We start from the raw sequence: 22999 nt of genomic DNA on the forward strand, positions 1-22999 counted from the left end.
AATTGACTTGTTTTTTTGAGTAGTGTTAATACACCAGCATAAAAGCTGAATTTGAGTAGGGTTTTACCTATAATACAGCATTAATATATTAGCCTCTGAGTAGAATGTTTCCCAGAGTACAGTGTTAATACAGTGTAACAATTGACTTTGAGTAGGTGGGATTTTACCCAGAGTTCAGTGTTAACACAAACGAATGGTTGACTTTGAGTCAGATTTCACCCAGAGTTCAGTGTTAAAACAGTGTAACGGTGGACTCTGAGTAGGCGGGTTTTTACTCAGAGTACAGTGTTAAAACAGTGTATTGGTTGACTCTGAGTAGTGTTTTTACCCAGAGTACAGTGTAACGGTTGACTGAGTAGTGTTTTTACTCAGAGTACAGTGTTAAAACAGTGTAGCGGCTGACTCTGAGTAGTGTTTTTACCCAGAGTACAGTGTAACGGTTGACTGAGTAGTGTTTTTACTCAGAGTACAGTGTTAAAACAGTGTAGCGGCTGACTCTGAGTAGTGTTTTTACCCAGAGTACAGTGTAACGGTTGACTCTGAGTAGTGTTTTTACTCATAGTACAGTGTTAATACAGTGTTGACTCTGAGTAGTGTTTTTACCCAGAGTACAGTGTTAAAACAGTGTAGCGGCTGACTTTGAGTAGTGTTTTTACTCATAGTACAGTGTTAATACAGTGTTGACTCTGAGTAGTGTTTTTACCCAGAGTACAGTGTTAAAACAGTGTAGCGGCTGACTCTGAGTAGTGTTTTTACTCATAGTACAGTGTTAATACAGTGTTGACTCTGAGTAGTGTTTTTACCCAGAGTACAGTGTTAAAACAGTGTAGCGGCTGACTTTGAGTAGTGTTTTTACTCATAGTACAGTGTTAATACAGTGTTGACTCTGAGTAGTGTTTTTACCCAGAGTACAGTGTTAAAACAGTGTAGCGGCTGACTTTGAGTAGTGTTTTTACTCATAGTACAGTGTTAATACAGTGTTGACTCTGAGTAGTGTTTTTACCCAGAGTACAGTGTTAAAACAGTGTAGCGGCTGACTCTGAGTAGTGTTTTTACTCATAGTACAGTGTTAATACAGTGTTGACTCTGAGTAGTGTTTTTACCCAGAGTACAGTGTTAAAACAGTGTAGCGGCTGACTTTGAGTAGTGTTTTTACTCATAGTACAGTGTTAATACAGTGTTGACTCTGAGTAGTGTTTTTACCCAGAGTACAGTGTTAAAACAGTGTAGCGGTTGACTCTGAGTAGGCGGGTTTTTTGCCCATTCAGCACTATTAGCAGCCACAGTCAGTGAACGGCCTCACTTCGGAGCGCAGAGCTCCGCCAGCGTTTTGAACTTGGGTTCGAGCGCGTCCAAGAACTCCAGGCCGTCCTCGTCCGCCTGGTCGCTGCAGCACCCCACCGACCCGGCGGGGGAACCCTGACCCTCGTACTCGTACTCCCGCGGCTGGTCGTCCGCGTACCGGCCCTCGTCCTCCGTGGCAAAGAACACCAGCTTCTGGGAAGACAGGAGTGGCAAAACCTCAAAAAATAGGCACCGGCAGGAAAACTACTGCGCAGGCATGACACTGGACAGCTAAAACATGAGACACAAGACCCATACATTTATAAATAAAGCATAAATAAATAAAAATGAAAATGAGTTTTGTGTCTCACGTACTGCAGTCTTATTATATGCCGTAATATATTTTGGGCCCTTCAAACAGTGCCTTATAAATTTCACGTTTCATATAATTCTATTGATAAAAAAAGTGGAATTTGTCAAAGAACAAAGTGGTTGGCATTCATCCAAACTTGGCACTTATCCAAGACTTAAAAAACAGAATATCCAGCGAGTTTAACGAGTCCAGACCGGTGCGCCTGCCTTACCTTTTCTAGATACGCCTCATTTGTCCTCCACGTGTCCAAAGAGGAAAACTCCGCGTATTTTTGAAGGGTCCCCTCGCCGTAATTCGACCGCATCGTCCCGCTGAAGTGTCCCGAGTTGAACCTCCCCAAACTGTAGTGGGCCGAGCCGTAGTGCCCCGACCCGTAGTGCCCCAACCCGTAGTGTCCTGAGCCGCGCCGCCCCGAGCCGAAAAGGTTGCGGGCGTCCGCCGCGGACACCTCGTTGCCGGCGGCGGCGGCGGCGGAGGCCTGGAACATGCCGTCCTGCACGCTCTCCTGGAACACGTGGTTCGCGTGGTTCTGGTTCAGCTTGCCGCCCATGCTGCTGGAGCTCAGGGTGGCCAGCCGGTCCATGTGGCCCAGCTTCACCGACCCGTCCAACGCCGATGATGGGAGGATGAGGATCCCCGAGTTCTGTGGGGGGGGGACGCGCCACGGGGCGATTAAAAAAATAAATAAATAAAAACCAGAAAACATTACATTTGTCCATCTAACATAGTTAGCATATAGCATGTCCTAAATACAGTTATACAGTTAGCATATAGCATGTTCTACACTTACCATGTCCTAAATACAGTTAGCATATAGCATGTCCTGCACTTAGCATGTCCTAAATACAGTTAGCATATAGCATGTTCTACACTTAGCATGTCCTAAATACAGTTAGCACACGGCATGTCCTGCACTTAGCATGTCCTAAATACAGTTAGCATATAGCGTGTCCTACAGTTGGTTGCTTCAGTAAAATGTCAATTTGCTTTATATCACTGTTACACTCAGGCAGTGTGGAGAGGGTTGTGGTTAGCGTCAGCATTAGCATAACTGCGCATGAATGTGAATGCGGGGGATGTTTAGCGTTGGAGTTAGCGTTAGCGTAATTTGCCTGAATGTGAATGCGGGGGATAGCTAGCGTTAGCATAATTGTGCCTGAATGTGAATGCGAGGGATTGTTAGCATTAGCATAGCAGCGGCCCTCACCACCTCCTCTCCCGGCGCCTCGGTGTTGGACTTCAGCAGCATGCCCGTGCTCACGTCGTCGATGTAAATTTTCTCCTTCTGCGTCGTGCAAACGGACACGCAGCAGATGCCTTTGGAGTAAAAGGAAAAGGAGAGAGAGAGAGAGGAAGAAAAAAAAACGCTGCTCTGTGAAGCAAGGCAAGGTGAGCCTTAGCAAGGTTTAGTAATGCACTGGCAGCATTCTTTCAGAGTGCTGTGTGGTTAATATTGTTTACAGTTGAGAGATTGACACGATCAAATCATTAGATTTTAGCCCATTTCCTCCTAATGGTTAGTTGACATGAACCTCAGACGTTTTGTAGCAAGTGCTTATCTGACACTAATATTGACATTTCTCCCCTGAGAGAATTCATCAGCTGGCAGAACGCCAACAACAAAGTGACAGTTGAGGTGACAGCTAGGCTTCTGGCATTAGCCATGTTGACTAAGTAAGCATTAATGTTAAATTAATGCAAACAAAGGCAACCGTAGCCACACAAACACGCTTTTACTTGAGTGCCAAGGGTATGGCATGTTTTCCTGTCAACACCATCGCCACCGTATATCCTACAACCTGGCCAGCGACAGCTCGGCCATCCCATTCACGGCGTCTGCTACGCGGAAGCACGAGGCTCTGTTGCCATGACGCCGCGCCCAAGGAGTCGTGCCCAAGGCCGGGAGCGGGAAAAGGACGGGAAAGGTGCTTGGAGGAGGTGCCGGGGGGCAGCAGGAGGAGAGAGGGAGAAGTGGGGGGGGGGGGGGGGGGGGGGAGGGAGGAGGCATCAGAGGGGCATTCAGCAGGAGGAGGAGACAGAGAGAAGCGGGGGGTAGCAGGAGGACAGGGAGAAGGGGGACATCAGGAGGAGAGAGGGAGAAGCAGGGCAGCAGGAGGAGGTGAGAGGGAGAAGGGGGACAGCAGGAGGAGATAGAGAGAAGCAGAGGGTAGCAGGAGGAGAGGGAGAAGAGTGAGGGAGGGCAGGGGGCAGCAGGAGGAGAGAGGGAGAAGGGGGAGAGCAGGAGGAGACGGGGAGAAGGGGGGAGCAGGAGGAGAGAGGGAGAAGGGGGAGAGCAGGAGGAGACGGGGAGAAGGGGGGAGCAGGAGGAGAGAGGGAGAAGGGGAGGAGGAGGTGTTGGGGGGGCATTCAGCTGGAGGTGGGAGGGGGGGGGTAGCAGGAGGAGAGAGCGGGAAGGGGGGAAGGGGGGAAGGGGGCGGGGGGGGTAGTAGGCACTTACAGAGAAGCAGAAGTAAGGCCAGCGCCAGCAGCATGGCCAGGACGGCCCACACGCCCAGGGCCACAGAGCTCTTCTGGGCGGGGCACTCCCCTCTGCGGCACTCGCAGATCCTCACCGCCACCGTCTGCACCACCCCGAAACTCTGCAGGTCCTCCACCAGCACCGGGACGTGGTACAGCCCCGTCGGGAGGTCCTGGGCCGGCTGGAGCCTGGCCGAGGTCGCTGGGGAAAGGGGGTCAGGGGTCAGGAGAGAGCACGAAGGAATTTATCAGTGTTGGGTCAACTCCGACTCTGAGAACTACAGGGACACCATGCACGCAGTACAATGTCCGGTGTTAATTCAGCTCTTAACGGAGTACGTATGAGTCCAGCTTGGACCGTACGTACTCTCTAGGAGCTGTTTTAATACTGAACATTTTACTGTGTACGGGTATTCATGGGTTAAGAGTTGATTTTCCTCTTAACATTTTTTCTGCATGGGAGAATGTGTTAAATTGTAGGATTTCCATAGCTGACAAAAAGTGAAAGGTAAAAAAAAAACACTCACTAATCCACCATAAGTATGGAGCCTTAGGCAAAAGAAAGTTTAAAAAAAAGCACTCAAAGACTTCCATGATCTGAACCCAAAGGTAATCTTGAAATTCCTTCATTTGAAAAAATTTGTTTTTTGGAAAGGTTTTCAGGAAAGGTTAAGTTAACAAACACTGATCATTCTGCCAATAAATAATGTATGTAAAAGCACATTTTTTTTCAGTTTTTACAGGATTAAGATTACAGGATTAACTAAATCCAACCACTACACTCTCTTCTGAATCACAGGCAACGATTTGCAGGAGTTCTGCATTGCTTTTTTAATGGGAGTGATTATAGATTACAAAGGGTTTTTTGCAACAACAAAAAAATGAAGACAAAAGGGTATAAAGGTAGCTTATACCTTTTTGTATAGCATAACCTCCAGGGGTTCAATTAAAAAGGAATCCACACCCCCCTCTTTTGCAACAAAATACCCTCAAATGGAGCTACCTACGATGTTCCCCACACCCCACCCTCAAACCGCCAACAGGAAAGTCCGGAACCTGTCACATCTGTGAGCTTCCATTTCCCATCATGCCCTGCGCCGAGCTGAAAGGTGAAGGGGTCGGAGAAGGGGTGATCGTCTTTGTCCTCCGCCTCCAGCAGCACCGAGCGCACCCCTTCGTTTTCGCACAGGGTCATTTCCTTCGCCGGGATGGTCGGCGTGTTGTCGTTGACGTCTTCGATTAGCATCAGGACGGTCCCTGTGCCTGTCTTCGAGCCTTTTTAGGAAATACAAAAAACAAAAATGTTTTTTTTTTTTTTTTAATAAATAATAATAATAATAAATCCCAAAGGAAAAGTGACATCGTCATCGTCGATCTAACGGCAGTCAGCAGGGGGGCCACCCGTGTGTTTCGACAGAACTCGACAGGGTCCATTCCACAGTCCACAATTAACCATACTGTCAGATGTTTCAGATTCAGTGCTTAAGAAGCCACTTAATTAAGCGCTCATCAATGTGAGAAAAGTGTGTGAGTGTGGGCGTGTGCGTGTGTGTGTGTGTGCACGTTTGTGTGAGTGTGGGCGTGTGTGTGTGTGTGTGTGTGTCCACGTGCGTGAGTGTGTGTGAGTGTGTGTGAGTGTGTGTGTGTGTGTGTGCACGTGAGTGTGGGTGCGTGCGTGCGTGCGTTTGTGCGTTTGTGCGTGTGCGAGCGCGCGCGCGTGTATTTATGCTTTATTCATAACACATTTCATGTTTACAAAGTGCTCTGAGGACCCCCCCCACCTCCGCAAACATATTGTGCAAAAACAGGATTGAGCCCCACACCCTACCTGCTGCTACAGGCATGCCCCAAATAACGGCCCACACCCCAGCTTAAGGCAGCCAGCTCACTTCACAGCACAGCGGCATCCCAGAAGAGGGTAGGGTAAAATTACGGAGAAAGGTAAGGGTGTGTGTCCGTGTGCACATACACGCACTGTGATTTGATTCAGTCGCTTCTTGATGCGTGTTACGCGGGAGAGATGACAGACGGAAGGTGTTTATGTGACCCCTCTGCCTCCATACATGGTGTACGCAGGGCCTGATTTCTTACATCCATGCCTCCCGCCACTTCGTGTACATGTGCTGTGTGTTGTCATGCTGTGATTCTTGGCAATTAATCACACTTTTGGGATTTATGAAGTATTACTACTACTACTACTGCTGCTACTGCTACTATTAAAACTACTACTACTACTACTACTGCTGCTGCTACTACTACTACTACTGCTACTGCTACTATTAAAACTACTACTATTACTACTACTGCTGCTGCTGCTACTACTACTACTGCTGCTGCTACTATTAATACTACTACTGCTACTGCTACTACTACTACTACTACTACTACTATTAATACTACTACTACTACTACTGCTGCTACTATTAATACTACTGCTACTACTATTAATACTACTGCTACTACTACTACTACTGCTGCTACTATTAATACTACTGCTACTACTACTGCTGCTGCTGCTACTAGTAATACTGCTACTACTACTGCTGCTACTAGTAAAACAACTGCTACTGTGCCTATCACCAATGCCACCACTAGCAATACTGCGGCTAGTGCTACAACCACTATTAGCACCGCTACTACTTCTACTGTTGCCTAAGAGATTTCCGTGAAACTTACTCGCGTCGACGGCGTGCACTGTGATGTTGTACAGATTCTTTATAACGAACGGAGACTCCCTGTCCAAAGCCATCCTGGTGTTGAGGCGTCCTGTAGCTTCATCGACATCGATCCAGGAGGCGATGTCCGACATCTTGTAGTACCTGGCCGAAGGAAACGGAACGCGGGGAAGATCAAAGGCTTTTACAGGTTTTCACCACGGCTGTAACTGTCACCCGTCAAAATCAAAAACAGGCGTTCACAAAGGAAGTAGCTTAGAAATTCATCGCTGTCACTTTGTATGCTATATACTGTAGAGTACCCTCCAAAAGTATGGGGGCAGCAGAGCGAAATTTATTCGTTTTGCTATTTACTCATGGCATTTGGATTTCAGATCAAAAGACCTCGCTGAGTGCCCAAGGGGCACTGTCATGCTGTAGCAGGGAGGGGCCTTCCCCAAACCGTTGGGGAAGCACAGAGTCGTCTAGAATGTGATTGTATGCCCTAGCATAAGATATGCCTCCACTGGAACTAAGAGGACTAGCCCAAAGCACGAAAAAACAGCCCCAGACCAAGGGGTGTCCAGATGCTTTTAGTCGTACGGTCTCCCAGCCTTCACTGAAGCCACTTCCAGTTGATCTTTCAGCAGCACGCATAGACTTCCAGCACTCCCTTACTACACCTAAAGAGAGCTGCTGCTTTGAAACTGGGTTGTATTCATTCATACATTGTCTATTAAAAAACAAAAAAAAAAAAACTTTCAAATGCTTTGATTGAAACATATACATCAGCTTTTCCACCTGTGGACATCTTCTTCTTTGGCTTTACCTGTTCATGGAAAAGGACTAAAACGGCCGTGCAAATACACGAAATTACACCAAAAAAAACAAAACAAAAAAAAACGCTGACATACTTAATGCCGTCGCTGCTTTTCGTTTCCGGGTCGGTGGCCTTGTAGGTCCCGATGAGCGTTCCGTTCGGCACGTCCTCCTTCACCCGGAGGGACAGGATCGGGGCGGAGAACTCCGGGCCTTCGTCCACGTTTATCACCGCTATGTCCACCGGGATGGAAGCCCACGTGGATTTGGTGCCGACGAGCTTGGCTTCGTTCTCGGCCTCCACCTCCAGCCTGATGTTCGGAGTCGCCTCGTAATCCAAAGGCTGAACGGGTGACAGTTGGAGGAGGAGGAGGAGGAGGAGGAGGAGAAGAAGGAGAAGGAGAAGAAGAAGAAGAAGAATTATTTAATTTTTAGCTAGTACTCTCATACCAGAAATGATTTCAGGACAGAAATGTAGGAAATCGCATTTAAATCATTCCACTCTGTCCTCGTTTTTTGCTGCCTGCACCACAATCAAAAGTTTGACGGTGAGTAAGAGAATGAAATAAGCAGTGCTTCAGGTCGCTATTAATAGCGCCCCTCCTGCTTTATCGCTTCCCTGCAGAGATAGCAAGGCCAGGAGCTCCATGGTAAAAATTTCACATTCAGTTACACAGTAGTACATGTAGATGCTTGGTAGAGCTATTGGAATGACCTCCAAATTATTTTCAGCAATGAGTGTGAATGATTTCAATTGGTCGGACAATGGAGACTGGAAAATGAAGAAAAAACAGATAGCTTCATGAAAAAAGAAATAACTCGGTGATATCAGTGTATTTTGTAATTATCTCATCAGTGTAAATTAAAAAAAAGACAACGCAGGTACATTACTGAAGTGCTTTGCAGTGCATTACTGAGGGGTTTTTGGTCACCTTAACAACGTAGAGAAGTCCCTCGTTGGTTATCGGGTCTGTTTCAATCCTGAAATTCCCGTTCTCGTTCCCCTTTTTGATCACGTACACCGCCTTCCAGTTTGGGGTCTTCTCCAGGTCCTTATCATCCACCGGGATCCTGAGGAGCAGGACGTCCGCTTTGTTTTCTTCGATCTTTCCAGTGTGCTGCATGAAAAAAAAAAAAAAACCACACACATAAAAGGTGAAGACCTGCCGCTTGCGTTGGGGTGCGCAACCACACCCGATTGCCAAACGTCATAAAACCACCGCGGGCAAAAAAAAAAAACGCCAGATCTTAAAAATAAATAAGTGCATGGTAAGTGAAGTGCATTTATATAGCGCTTTACCATTGATGCCTCTCATTCACCCATTCACACACACTCACACACCAGCGGTGAAAGGCTGCCATGCAAGGTACCAATCAACTTGTTGGGAGCATTTAGGGGATAGATGTCTTGCTCAGGGACACTTTGACACGCCCAGGGCGGGGGATCGACCCAGCAACCCTCCGACTGCCAGACAACCGCTCTTACCTCCTGAGCTATGTCGCCCTATAGTGCAACGATCCTCTTATGTTTGCTTTTGAGAACAATAAAGCACACAGATGTGGGATGTTGATTACACGTTTGAGCCATCCATCGTTCACGGCGACAAGTTATGCCGGATGTGAGCATCCCGGACAGCAGGGGACAAAGCCTGTTTTGTTCATTAGCCGTCAGCCATGCCGGTTGCACAAGGCGCATACTGGATCCCCTGGCCGTCATGTGGCATTCCACAGGTGACAGGAGACCACGAAACCTCGGTTCCATTCACCGGTCTTTATGTTCGGCAACACGAGACCAGATGGAAAGAATTCCTATGACTGGTCTGCAACAGCGATTCGCCAAAAAACGAGTCTCGGGTAAATTCGTGCCCCAAGCGAAATACATCGCTTATTTCACTCGGGTAAAAATCGAAAAACCTGAACAACTAGGCTCCCCAAAACCCCTGGAGCTATCCATTCCTGTCCTGTACTCAGTCCGAATATGAAAGTCTTGACAACTGAACTCCAACTGTGTTCCGTATGGAGACCCACACGAGCATGTTGACGAATCTTGTTCTTTTTGTGCTGTCGCTGGACTTCACACAAGCGGATGAAACTGGTAAGAACTGGTCGTGCGTGTGCACGGTGAAGTATCTCGAGGCTCCGAACTCAGTTTGCTGTTCTGGAGTGTGGCACAGTGGGTAAGGAACTGGGCTTGTAACCGAAAGGTCGCAGGTTCGATTCCCGGGTAGGACACTGCCGTTGTACCCTTGAGCAAGGTACTTAACCAAAATTGCTTCAGTATATATATCCAGCTGTATAAATGGATACAATGTAAAGGTTGTGTAAGTCGCTCTGGATAAGAGCGTCTACTAGATGCCTGTAATGTAATGTAATGGTCCCTCAGCTGCTCAAATGCTGCAGGGGCAACCGAGCGTTCTTGTGTACCAACAATTGAGGTGTAAGCAAAATATACTGTTTCCCCCATTACCACAGCCTCTGATAATAGGGGTTTCTATCATTTCTAAGTGTTCTTATCTACGAGATAAAAACTCTTAGAAATGAGCATTTTTTTACAATAAATTATATTACTATAAATTAAAGAATTAAAGAGTGGTACGTGTATTACTGTACAGTGAAATGGCTTAAAAACAATATTAATGGTAATAATCATCATAATCATGTGAAGGCTATACAAACTACTTAATTCCTTGAGTGTTCTCAAGTTGACAAGTTACATCAAATACTATGGAGTACTGAAACGCCACATTCGGACAAGTGGTTTACCACATTCAGGCCAATGTAGAGGCCAGGACTCCGATGTCTAGAAGAAGAAGAAGAAGATTACGACGTACCTTTTTCTCTCTGAAAGTAGGCGGGTTGTCGTTAATGTCAATCAACATGACGGTGACCGTCCCTATGGTGGAAAGTCCATTGGGTGCACCGTCCATGTCTTGTAATTTCACACTAATGAAATGCTTGTCTTGCACCTGCAACACAATAAACAGACAGTGTCCATATATATATATATATATTCACTCAACTAATCGATAGTTTAGTCAAAATGCTCGCGGTCAACCGAGATTCTTATTGGTTGAGTGAGAGTTTGCGGGGGGGTGGGGGGTCGGCGCAAGGTGCACAAGCTTCAGCCTGAACAGAATTACACCTGTCAGACTATAGTAATCCATTCTGCTCATTCTGCGGGGCTGCACAACACACTGTGCAAAGAGAGTGGTTCCCAAAGTGTGGTATGCGTACCACCAGGAAAAGAAAATTACTGGATTTTACAATGTTAAACACATACCTTTCCATTCCTGAATTTTTGTGTGCCGATCAACCATATCAGCCATATGAGCTGGTCATTATGAGTCTTGATTTTCATTCAAATTCACTGAGTTTCGTAACGTCATCTCCAAACAAATAACTATGGCTTGGTGTTTGTCACGGAAGTCACAGGGTGTCACTGATTCTGTCATTTTTGCCATTTTTTGGAAGTTCCACAAGCTCCCCATTTTTTTTACCATTCCAACTACCACGCCCCTCCCACCCCCCTTTTTCAGTGCTTTGGTATCTGCAATCCCACCCAAATTTGGAATGTTCAATTCATGGACTGTGTACAAGCGCACTCATATACACACCTGCTGCTCGGGAGAGACAACTCCTCCCAAAACATGTGGTGTCAGCCTTCTGCTTCTTTCTTTCCATGATGGATTGCAAGCAATTAAATGCAACCGGATTATCAATGCATTTTGTACACGTATTTGTACCTAGCGACAACTGCCTACTGGTTTTTTTTGTTTTTTTTTGTTTTTTTTTTACATGAAGCACGTTGCAGTGCTATTGCAGTTTGGATGTTATTTGAATAATTTCCCACTGCCGCACATGAGATACATTAATTCATTTTATTAACGTTTTTTTTAAACACTGATTTCTGCTGCATTTTTTCAGTTGTCCATGATTTTCGACAACTTTGCCATGACCTCTCCGTGACTTTAGCCAATGTTTTCTGTGACAAACACCCAGCCTTACTCATAACCAGTGGATTTGCCAAGACCGCTTATAATATGTGACCCTGGGCTTGTTTTTTCTCCAAGTTGTGGCCTTTTGGGCCTTGGTTTTTCCTCCCACATTTATGGTTACTATTTTTCAAGGACAATTTAGCTATTTCACCCAGTCCACAATCACTCTACTGCCCCCACCCCCACCAGTTTGCAATATTGCTCTTCCCCAACCTTCCCCACAATATACACTGAGAAAGACAACAAAAAAAAACAATGTTTTAAAAATCCCTATTAATCCCCTATCAGGTAAAAATTTTCTTTGGTCAAAGCAGTATTTGCACACACATACAAGGGTAGAATGACATATACATATGAAATATAATACCCTAACCCTAACCCTAACCCTAACCATACATACAAGGGTAGAATGATATATACATATGGAATAATACCCTAACCCTAACCCTAACCATACATACAAGGGTAGAATGATATATACATATGGAATAATACCCTAACCCTAACCCTAACCCTAACCCTAACCATACATACAAGGGTAGAATGATATATACATATGAAATAATACCCTAACCCTAACCCTAACCCTAACCATACATACAAGGGTAGAATGATATATACATATGAAATATAATACCCTTACCTCCCTGTCGAGAGTAGCTGTTTTTGTATAAATTACCCCAGTTTCGGGGTTGATGTGAAACAGCTGCGTCCCGTTGAGGAGTGAGTACCGGATCTTTGTGTGGAGTGTCTCTGGTTCATCGGTATCAGTAGCATTTATTTTCCCAATTTCCGTTCCTGTAGCGGAAAACATACAAGAGTAACCAAACTGAATTTTTAGGAATTCAGGAAAGGAATACGTCTCAAAATGTTCCGGTGTCACAAACGGTGGGTAATAATGTTTGCTTATCTGCAGTGAAACGGGAGCTAAAACACCGTAGAAAAACGTAACAACCAGGATGTTATATTCTTGGGTTTTACAAAAAAAAAACACACACAAACGTCAGAGAAAGCCAAAACACTCGTCTGCGTCTACGCTGAACAACACAGTTAATTGATGCGTCTACGCTGAACAACACAGTTAATTGATGCATCTACACTGAACAACACAGTTAATTGATGCGTTTACATTGAACAGCACAGTTAATTGATGCAACGGCTGCGTCAGGGGGTCAGAGTTACATGTGAATACCTGAGATTCCGCCTCGTCGGGGGAGAGCACGCAGAGAAACGTGCGGCTGTGACCACAAAGCGAGTCTACCTGTTGTGTTCCGCTCACCTGCGCTGGAATGCTCCAGCACGGACACGACGAGGGAGCCGACGAATTGCGGAGCGTTGTCGTTCACGTCGTTCACGTTGACCGTGATCGGGAGCGGGAGGTCGGTCTCCAGCTGCGTCCTTTTGTCGAACACCCTCGCTATAAACTAGCAAAACGAAGAGAAAAGAAAAAAACAAAAAACAAAAACAAAACGAGGTGAACCGTGCCCTAAGCAAATCAGGTCACCGCTAAATGTAATCGACAAAAAAATCACCCTTTTATTATTATTATTATTATTATTATTCACCCAAATTTGGGTTGGGCCAATCCGAGCCTGTAGCCCCCATTCATTCTCGGCTGCACGCCAGTTCGGCGTTCATCACGGCACCCATTTCGGTTCGGGAATTTTTTTGCCGACCGGCAGAACGACCGCGATTCGCCCTGTGACGTGCCGCTCAGTCCGCCACCGATTTAAAAAAAAAAAAAAAAAAAAAACGTTTGGCGGTTTGGCACTCACTATGAACTGTTTGTAATCCTCCCGGTTCACGGAATGGTGCACTTTCAGCATTCCTGTGTTGGGGTCGACCGAGAACAGGCCGACGGGCGGCTCCGTGGCTCCCGGGCCTTCGATCCGGTAGAAGACCGTGTAGTTCGCCGAGCTGTCCGACCCAATCTGAAAAAAAAAACAAAAAAATCATGAAACCAAACTGAGGAAAACACACAAGGACTTCAGATTAACAACCTTAATGTCAGAATCGGACAGGTTACATAACAGGAAGTAATAATAATAATTATTATTATTATTATAAAAGTGTTTTACATTACGGATGTAAGGGTGACCACCGCCTACCAGTAGCCATATTGTGCTAATACTTTATGATGGCTAGCATACAGTGGAGTAATGTATCACTGGCATTCGGTGGCGATGTATCATCATTGTAAATTGCAAATGTATTTTCAAATAGATGAGAGCACTCCAGGCACTATATTTAGAACTAATGCTTGTCTAACACAAATGCCACATTCAACAGACTGGGTTGAGCTAATCAGAGAATTCACCAGCCTTTGCCAAGTGTAGATAAGATGATTATTTGTTCCGGTTATTATATGAACGTAGCCCCACGTCTGGGAGCCTGAAAACTTACAATTTCGACTTCCTTTGGAAAAGGAGGCGGGTCGTTTTCTTTTATGTTGAAGGGCAAGGGACTCCAGCGTCTCTTTGTGCGCCTCAGGACTTTGAGCTTGAAAAGGGAAATGGAGAACGAGTCATCTGAGCTCAGCCTTAAAAAGCACGAGGATCAAGATGAAGCAGGGCAGTACAGCTGAATGAAGGTTCGAAGGCAGGGGTGCGTAGTCTTATCCCAAAAATGGCCCATTTTGGGTGCCGTTTTTTTTTTTTTGTTTTTTTTTGTTGTTTCATTCTAGTCTGGCACTTTGATCCCTGATTCAACTAATTAACTAATTGTGGTCTTCAATCAAGACCTTGATGAGTAGAATCAGGAGTCTTAGTGCTGGGCTAAAACAACAACCTGCACCCTGCGTCAGCCAATTTTCGGACAAGAATGGACACCCCTGCCCTAAGGCATCACTGCAGGAAACGAAGGCGTTTTAAGGCCCAGAGGCATTTTAAGGTCCGGCTCAGCTGGTGGAGGCCATTTTACCTCTTCACCTCCGTGAGGAAGGACTTCATCCGCTTTCGTTCTCTTGCTCCGGTCCCTTCTCAAAGCCGAGGATCCCGTCAGGGCCAACCCCGCCACAAAGCCTGGATCTTTTTAAAAATTCCAAAAAGCAAACGACACTTTTTTTCACCACCGCTTGCGGCATGGACTCCTGAGGTCGATGCTGTCATTAGACAAATCGCATACGCCTCACGTCTTACTGTATGGCTCAGCAATTCTACAATTTAGCATTCTGTCAGCAGCTAAAAAAAAAATTTTTTAAAAAGAAGTGGTACAAAAGCAGATCGAGGTTATCAGGTCTCGAGGCATACCTGGCAGCCAGGTAAAGGGGAGGAGGAGAACCCAGCGCCGCATCACACCTGAGTGAGCGCGGAAGAGCTGCCTACACACGCCCTTATCCCTTATCTCGGGACATCGCCACGACAATGGGAGAGTTACTACGCGGTAGTGCCCCAACAGGTACTGTTAGCAGATGGCAGTAATTCTGACTGATTGCCACATTAACTGGGAGCTACGGTGTGTAGCGGAGGTTAGGAAACCCAGGCTTGTGAACCACAGGGTTTGTAGGTTTCGGTCCCGTCAGGGGGTCTGGTTCTAAACGGGGTTTGTTAATCCTGGTTTTTGTGGAAAATGATGTGCGTGACCAGCCTTTGAGCTTCAGTGGCCAGACACACACACACACACCTGGGTCATATCATCTATTAAAATTCCTAGCTTAGGATGGCAGTAAAAATGCCTGCAGATCGCTGATAAATTTAAGAGAAACGTCTGCTTTTACAAATGTTCAGAACAGAATTCTTTCATATGGCCGTACAGTTTGGTTTGAAAATTCTCACGAAACCGTGGGAGTGTTTTGAAATCTTACCTGGCAACACGAAGGGCAACAGACACAAACCAGGTCACATACCAGAAACCCCCCCCTCCCCTCCCCCCCCCAAAACAAACAAAAATTACATAGCAAACTCCCACTTCGAGTAGAACTGGACTGTAAAAACTGGCTTGGTCACTCCTGCAGTTTAATGGTCAGACTTGTTATCAACCTGGTCCTGCGCCCTTTGCATTGACTCACGTCTGACCACAGTGACGCACGTCGGTGAGACCGGATAGATTTCTGCGGCGACAAAGGGGGTCTGTGGGGCTGAGTAACTAATTTAGGTAAAGCTGTTCAGCGTTCCTGTACCTTTTGAGAGGGCCTTCCCAGCCCCAGACAGCTCGGCCGTTTCAGCCTGTATGGAATGTTGGATACAAGACCCTGCAGCTCCGCAGACCACCTGAACGGAAAGGAAAGACGTGTGTTTACCTGTTGAGCGAAACAACATCCTTTCTTGTCTTTGTTGTCAACCACCCGAACGGCTGATTCATGTTTATCCTTTTTTTTTTTTTTCATGACCGGCAGGCCTAATTATGCGTATGATTTGTTTAAGAACAACAACGAATAATGCGGTTGTCGCTGTCATCGAAGCCAGCTTGGGCCTCCAGTGCACTCCTGACAGTTTCTTCAAGGTTTCGGGATGTAGGCTATCGCTGAATAAAATAAATGCTTGGCTGTACATGTGTTCATGCTAATAAAAAATATGTGAATAAACTTCATTGCATCAGTTAACTTCTGATTTAAAATCAAATTGATGTAGGAATGATAGTGATTCAGTTCAGTACTGGAATTCAGATTTTTTTATAACATTTTTGTTTTCAAACAAGGGCCACACATTAAAAAGAAAAAAAAAAAACCTTTCAAGGAAACATAAATTGGCACAGATATATTCCAAGATTGTTTTTTTTTTTTCCTACTGTGCTTTATATGAAAAAAGCAGGCTAATTTCCCACAGATGTGCAACACAGAGCACACAACAACGGGAAGCTCTATAAAACCCCAATTAATTAAGAGCTCAGGAACAAAATAAAACTATTTGACACAATAGTTGGAACTCAATCATCATGTGTCCTTAACCTTGACTAACAATTAAAACCAATTTTTAATTTGTTTATTTATGTCTGTTCTTCACAAACACAGTTTTGCACGTTCGGCAGTCACTAGCACTGCCTCGATAAACTGAGTTCATGAAACAGCCTAAATATGTAACAGTTGCATTTGCTTGTTAGTCAAAGTTAAGGAGAATTGTTGAATGAATAAATGCGATTGGTATTCTACTCCTTGATCGGCAATAATGTGTTTTAAACTGTCCTACGGTCTTGAAGAGAACAAGCAAGGAAAATCAAATTGCAGTATTGGTAGGCTACTTTCAAGGCTATAGAACAATTGCTTATAAAATAATGACTTAATAATAACTTCAAACCAAGTTTTCTCAAAATATCGCCACTCCTGGAAATGTTCTTTGAGCTAATAATTAACAAGCAACAAATACAAAAACAAAACTGGATGGATAACGCTTAACGGCAAAGCCCGCAGGCTCGGTAGAAGTCTGCACCCAGGGTAAACTAATTTCACAATAGTAACGGTTTTATATTTGTATTTGTTAAGGTAGGCCACATTAAATGTTAAATTTAATTCTGCTATTTCAAGCATTATTCTAGTAAGTTAAGTGCATGCCTGTTTCGCTATTAACTAACCTCAAGAATATTGACTAGTTACTTCAATACTTTTAATTGGACTTTACCGTTGCATAGATATTGCCAAAACGCAGTTTTTTTTACGTGCAAAATTGAAATGTTCATGAAGCATTCAAATGAATTGTATATTACTTACCATACAAAGGACACAGCTGAAGTAAAATAAGCCTCGAGCCATGTTTCGGCGCTTGGGGCGACAATAGGGAACCGAGTTAATCCTTGGCTATCCGGCGGAACCAGCGGTCGTTAACCTATATTAGATGACAGGACCATACTGGGCGCGGTAGAAGGGAGGCGGCTGTATTAAATGCGCGTCCCGTTCCAAGGTGTGTCGGTTATATTGTTCGTTTTAGGTTTAAGGCACAAAATCCACGAAGCGACACCGTGTGTTCAGGCTACCTGAGAGGATTGGGACATAACAAATTTGTTCTCAGTTGTACCCTGTTTCGACTCCGCCCCCCTATCGCGTTTCGTGTGTGTGCGTGTGTGTGAAAACATTGTGAAACGGGCTGTCGAAAAGCGATAGAAACACGCCACTTAAGGTGTACTGTAGCTTTTTTTCTACACACGAAAGCCCATTCGTCCCTATCGATGGGTTAAAGTCTACTGAAGATTATGGGTATATGCTACATATGTAGAGCTTCTTTGTATGTTGGTTGGTTTTTGCTGCATGTAATATTGAAGTGTAGGCTGTATGTATATACTCACTAGCCTAATTCTGTAATTTCTCTTATAGTACTGACATATTGCATCCATATATATATATATTTTTTTTTTTTTTCAGATGCTTAAAGTGCTTTACAGTGATGTGGGGGGAACTCACCTTAACCACCACCTATGTGTAGCACGGTGATGTACAGCAGCCATTTTGCATCAGAATGGTCACTATTCGTCAGGTGAGGTTGAGAGGGACAGAACCATTTTTATCCACTTAAATCAGGGGATTTAGGCATTAGTATTTTAGCAAGGACATAGGGGAACCCCCTAGTCTTTGCAATGAGTATCACGGGGTCTTTAATGACCGCAGTGAGTCAGGACCTCGGTTTAACGTCTCATCCGAAAGATGGCGTCTCCTACAGCACAGTGTCCCCATCACTGCACCAGGGCATTGGGGTTTATTCAACCAGGGGGAAGATCACCTTCTACTTGCCTGCCAACACCACTTCCAGCAGCAGCTTATTTTTCCCAAGAGGGCTCCCCTCCAATTACTAACCAAGCCCACACCTGCTTAGCTTCAGCCATTTGGCAGGTGCAGGGTGCATGATGGGATGCTTAGCTTCAGCCATTTGGCAGGTGCATGGTGATATGGCTGCTGTAATCTATTATTTACACAATTCGCAAGGCTGTTAAAACTGTAAAACTATTGTTTTTTGGTTGTCGTTTTTTTTCCAGAAATTCTGCACCAGATTTTTTATTTCTTTAAATAGAATTCAAAATACAATTGAAGAAACCAATGTTAATTTTAATTTCAACATGAATTTATGGTTTTGTAGAACACAGGTGTCACATTACATGACAGTAATTGTATATGGCGAAAATATAGGCTATTGGAGCGAGTTTTGATGAAAGCGCGTACATATCCGTTATTTAGTCATTATAAGTAGGCCTGCATCCACTATATTCAGCCCATGTATCATTGGTGTGCCACTTAATTGCTGTCATAAATAATAATACCTCAGTTTGCCACCAGACATGAATCAGCCAGCATCTCTTTCTTCACACATTGGTGACTAAGTCAGGAGCCAGCACACTGGCTTACTAATCACATGCACTCCACCACAGACAGTTATTTATATTTAGCTTTTTTTTGGCTTCATTCACAATACCTCAATGAATTATTTGAAAGCACATACTAATTATCAGTATAGGAGTCCAAATATTACATTCTCCATAGCTTTGAGTGCAGATGCTATGAGAGCTATGAGATTAGAGCCGGTGCTTTGGAGAGGTTGAGGTAGAGGTTAAGCTGGGAATGTGGGTAGTAACACTTTCCATGCCACTGGACGGAGTGTAGCACAGTGGGTAAGGAACTGGGCTTGTAACCGAAAGGTTGCATGTTCGATTCCCGGGTAGGACACTGCCGTTGTACCCTTGAGCAAGGTACTTAACCGAAATTGCTTCAGTATATATCCAGCTGTATAAATGGATACAATGTAAAATGCTATGTAAAAGTTGTGTAAGTCGCTCTGGATAAGAGCGTCTGCTAAATACCTGTAATGTAATGTCTGTTCAGAACAGGAGATCTTTAACTTTTTCAGTATATATCTTAAATATACATGTAAAATGTTTTTATTTAACTGCTATTTATTTGGTTGACACCCCTACACAGGGGGGAAAAAGTGGTTTCTTTATTTTTTTTTAAAAAAAAGTGCAATTTAGAGTATGCTTCAAATGTAAACTGAAAAAAAAAATTTGAAAGCATAGTTAGTAGTTGAAAATATAAGACCTTGTTTGGCATTTAAATAATTACAATACAAAATAAATTGTTCTGTGTTTAATCAAGTCCGGGTTTATATGAATGAAAATGCATCGAGCGTCCTCGATCAGAGCAAATGTTGCTCAGTTGACAACTGAGTACAGAGTTGATTTAACATTGAACATTATGCTGTGGAAAAATAATAAAAATAGTGACCATGTAAACAATACACTGTATGAGCATAACAGCTGTAATAATCAAAATTGGTATTATTATTATTATTATTATTATTATTATTATTATTATTATTATTATTATTATTCACCCATATAACCAGACGTGTCAAAGGAGAATTGAGTTATTTTTAATGCCATAATGTCCACAATAAACAGGAGAGGTGTGGAATCTGGGGGATTGCATGGCTGTACGGCTGATGATTACGCGATTTTTAGTGACCGCTGTGATGTCACCCGAAAAGAGGGCAGCTTCTCCGCGGTGAGGGCGAGGACCCGCTGTGGGAAAAGTGCCTCGCTCGCAGAATCTGGGTTTGATTGGAGGGCTGCGTGTGGAATGTGGCGTGGCCTTGTCAGAGGGTGTGGCGGTATGGCAAGCTTTTTTTTTCCTGCAGCGCGCACACACACACACACACACACATGCCCCGCAGCTCTCTCTCTCTCTGTCTCTCTCCCTGTGAGATAGAGAGAGAGCGAGAGAGAGAGAGAGCGTTCACACGCTCGAGCGAAAGGCACACTGCGGCAGCAGCGCTGCCTGGCTGCCGTGCGCTTACCGTCGCTAAACTAGCACACAGCTGAGTACAGGCGTCATGTAAATAATGGCCAGGGCTGACACCGGGGTGGGGCTGAGTGGGGGGGGAGGGGGGGGGCGGGGGGGGGCACGAACCGGGTATGTTGTTCTCAGCGGGGCAACGATCTGTATAATTATGGGGTTTTTTTTTTTTTGGGCCCAGGAATAATATAATGATATATTTTTACCTGCCAGCCCAGCTACTGACTGATTATATTACTACTGTTACGAATACTACTACAACTATAATACTACTAGCAATACTACTACAACTATAATACTACTAGCAATACTACTACAACTATAATACTACTAGCAATACTATTATTAATAGTAATACTACTAGCATGGACATCCAAGTATTTATGCTGTCCTACAGGCGAGCTCACCGGACCTTTTGCCTTCCATCTGTCTTCCCACCCCTCACTTGTTTTCGCGTTTACCAGTAAGGCCACCTGAAGGCGCATTTAGGGCACAGTATCGACACACCCCACGGGACATGGCCTACTTTCCCATCAAGCCTCCTGAGTAGACAGGAAGTGCAGTAGCCGGTACTTACAGTGCACAGATCACTGATTTTCACTGTGTCTGACACACGTTTCACACCAGATCTTGGATGTAGGACCTGTTTGTTCGTAATCAAATAAATAAATAAATAAATAAATAAATAACAATAGCGGTGAATCAGCCAGAATTTTAACCTTAGATGTTAACACAACATAACATTATTATAACATAACATATGACGAGAACATGTCATTCAGCCCAACAATGCTCGCCACTTTCCTGACCATCTTCCGCGTAGTAAATCATTACAAGATTTAGGAATTCAGGAACATTGATGTTATCTTGCCATTGAGATGTATGGAGTGATTTTGTACTCAGAAGCACTGTACATTCTGTTTCTGAAGATGTGTGTTTCATATATCAAGATATTTTAATTTATTATTATAACTGTATGTGACATGCTTAAACAAAATATAATATACTTATATATGATATGGTCATTCATTTGTATAATTTGAGGCATCTTTTTTATTTCAGGTATACAGTTGTCTGAACATTTTATGGAGTTTCACAGCTGGTACCATTAGTTCAAATATACACCTTGTGCTGTGTGCTCTGAGCTTATGTAATTTTCCAGTGCACCTCTTTCAGTTTCTATTATGGAGCATGAATTACTTGAGTGTAACTAGGCACATTCTTAGCAACCAAATACCTAAGACCAGCAGTCTTCTGAGATCAAAGACAAAGATCTTTGATTCAGTGGTTCTCAATCCGGGTCCTGGAGAGCCACAGGGTTAAATAAATACTCAAAGACTCAAGTTCTGCTTGCCTTGTCAGTGCAGAAGTCAAGATAAGCAAAATTGTAAAATTATTTTAAGCATTTTAATTAAACAAGTATATATATTTTTTAAATGGTTTGAATACTTTAATACATGAATAATATAAACGGGACTCATGTACACTCTTAGGATAGACTGAACACTTCGGATTTTATAGAGAGTTTCGCTGTGATTTTGCTAGGGGGCAATAGCAACCAGATAGATGACACAAGGTGTGTATAGAAGCAGAGCTTCACCCAGCACTTAAGTCACCGCTTTCTCACGACTTACCAATGGCTTTAATCAAAGCAGGATTAGTCATCTTCTATTTAAGAGGGTGGAGGGCATCTTTCGGTGTTAACAGTCATTAGCATTGTCACTGCTCGGGTGAATAATTACCATGAGACAATGATCATACGGGAAAGATGCTAGCTCATACGAGTGGTGACTGTATGTTTTTGCTCATTCTATGGTGACTGTCTGTTTTATCTCATACGAGTGGTGACTGTATGTTTCAGCTCATTCTATGGTGACTGTCTGTTTTATCTCATAGGAGTGGTGACTGTATGTTTTAGCTCATTCTATGGTGACTGTCTGTTTTATCTCATAGGAGTGGTGACTGTTTTATTTTATGCGAGTGGTGACTGTCTGTTTTCATGTCACCAACAGTTCAACTTTTATGTTTTACAATACAAAAGACAGCAGCCTGTCTTCTGTATTGTAAAATGACACTTGGTCTGTTGTCGGATGCAATAAATAAATTAATTAAAAACTGAATCTCCTAAAGTTGTGACTCATGAAGGAGTGGGAGTGGGAGTGGCCATTTGTCACAAAACATTATGGTGTCCTGAAATGGGGGTTCTGTTAATAAAAAGTGCTGGAATTTCTACAAGGTGAAACCACAATGTATAAAAAACACCCTTTTAAAAAAAGCTGAGAATCACATGAAAATTGTTTGAATTCAAATCTAAAATTGTGAAGTATAGAGCCAAATAAATAAATAAAAAGTCCTCATCCCAAACATTATGCAGTTCATACATAGAAGTAATTTCTCTTAATGGTTCTGGATTTTTTCTTTTTTTCTTTTTTTTTTCTTTTGCTAGCACACACTTGTATGCAAGCCACATGTCACTGCTGACATCATTCACATTCCTTCACACAGAATATTTAGGAGGTTGAATGAGGTTGAGCTCTCAAGCACAGCTGGAAGAGTCCCGCTGGAATCTAAACCCACAACATTCAGTCGGTCAATCCACTGGTTCTACTAACTGCAACCCACTGCTGCCCCTACCAGCACTGTAGTGGTATAGACTTTTCAATTTTGTTTCATGCAAGCATTTGCTAGA

The 22999-nt window shown here is 43.9% G+C and overlaps 1 protein-coding gene across 4 annotated transcripts; it reads right to left on the bottom strand.

Moving 5' to 3' along the window:
- Positions 1 to 451: 451 nt before the first annotated feature.
- LOC118224496 (desmocollin-1-like) lies at positions 452 to 17575 on the bottom strand. 4 transcript variants are annotated; one of them, XR_004764656.1, is made up of 17 exons: positions 17245 to 17574; positions 15721 to 15811; positions 14523 to 14629; positions 14007 to 14102; positions 13379 to 13534; positions 12883 to 13027; positions 12247 to 12401; positions 10440 to 10574; positions 8541 to 8726; positions 7704 to 7951; positions 6812 to 6954; positions 5192 to 5410; positions 4116 to 4337; positions 2865 to 2974; positions 1869 to 2300; positions 1229 to 1497; positions 563 to 581 (listed from the first exon to the last, which is right to left on the bottom strand). XR_004764656.1 is itself a non-coding variant. In XM_035411957.1 (16 exons), exons 1-16 carry the CDS (start codon positions 17284 to 17286, stop codon positions 1300 to 1302), a joined length of 2682 nt encoding a protein of 893 aa, XP_035267848.1. In that variant the 5' UTR covers positions 17287 to 17575; the 3' UTR covers positions 452 to 1299. The 4 variants fall into 4 exon arrangements, 3 of the variants coding, with proteins under 3 accessions (XP_035267848.1, XP_035267846.1, XP_035267845.1); XM_035411957.1 differs by having other exon boundaries at positions 452 to 1494; positions 17245 to 17575; XM_035411955.1 differs by having other exon boundaries at positions 454 to 1497; positions 2868 to 2974.
- Positions 17576 to 22999: the final 5424 nt, after the last annotated feature.

The sequence above is a fragment of the Anguilla anguilla genome, chromosome 4 (genome assembly GCF_013347855.1).
Source record: "Anguilla anguilla isolate fAngAng1 chromosome 4, fAngAng1.pri, whole genome shotgun sequence".
In the NCBI taxonomy this organism is placed as follows: Eukaryota; Metazoa; Chordata; class Actinopteri; order Anguilliformes; family Anguillidae; genus Anguilla; species Anguilla anguilla.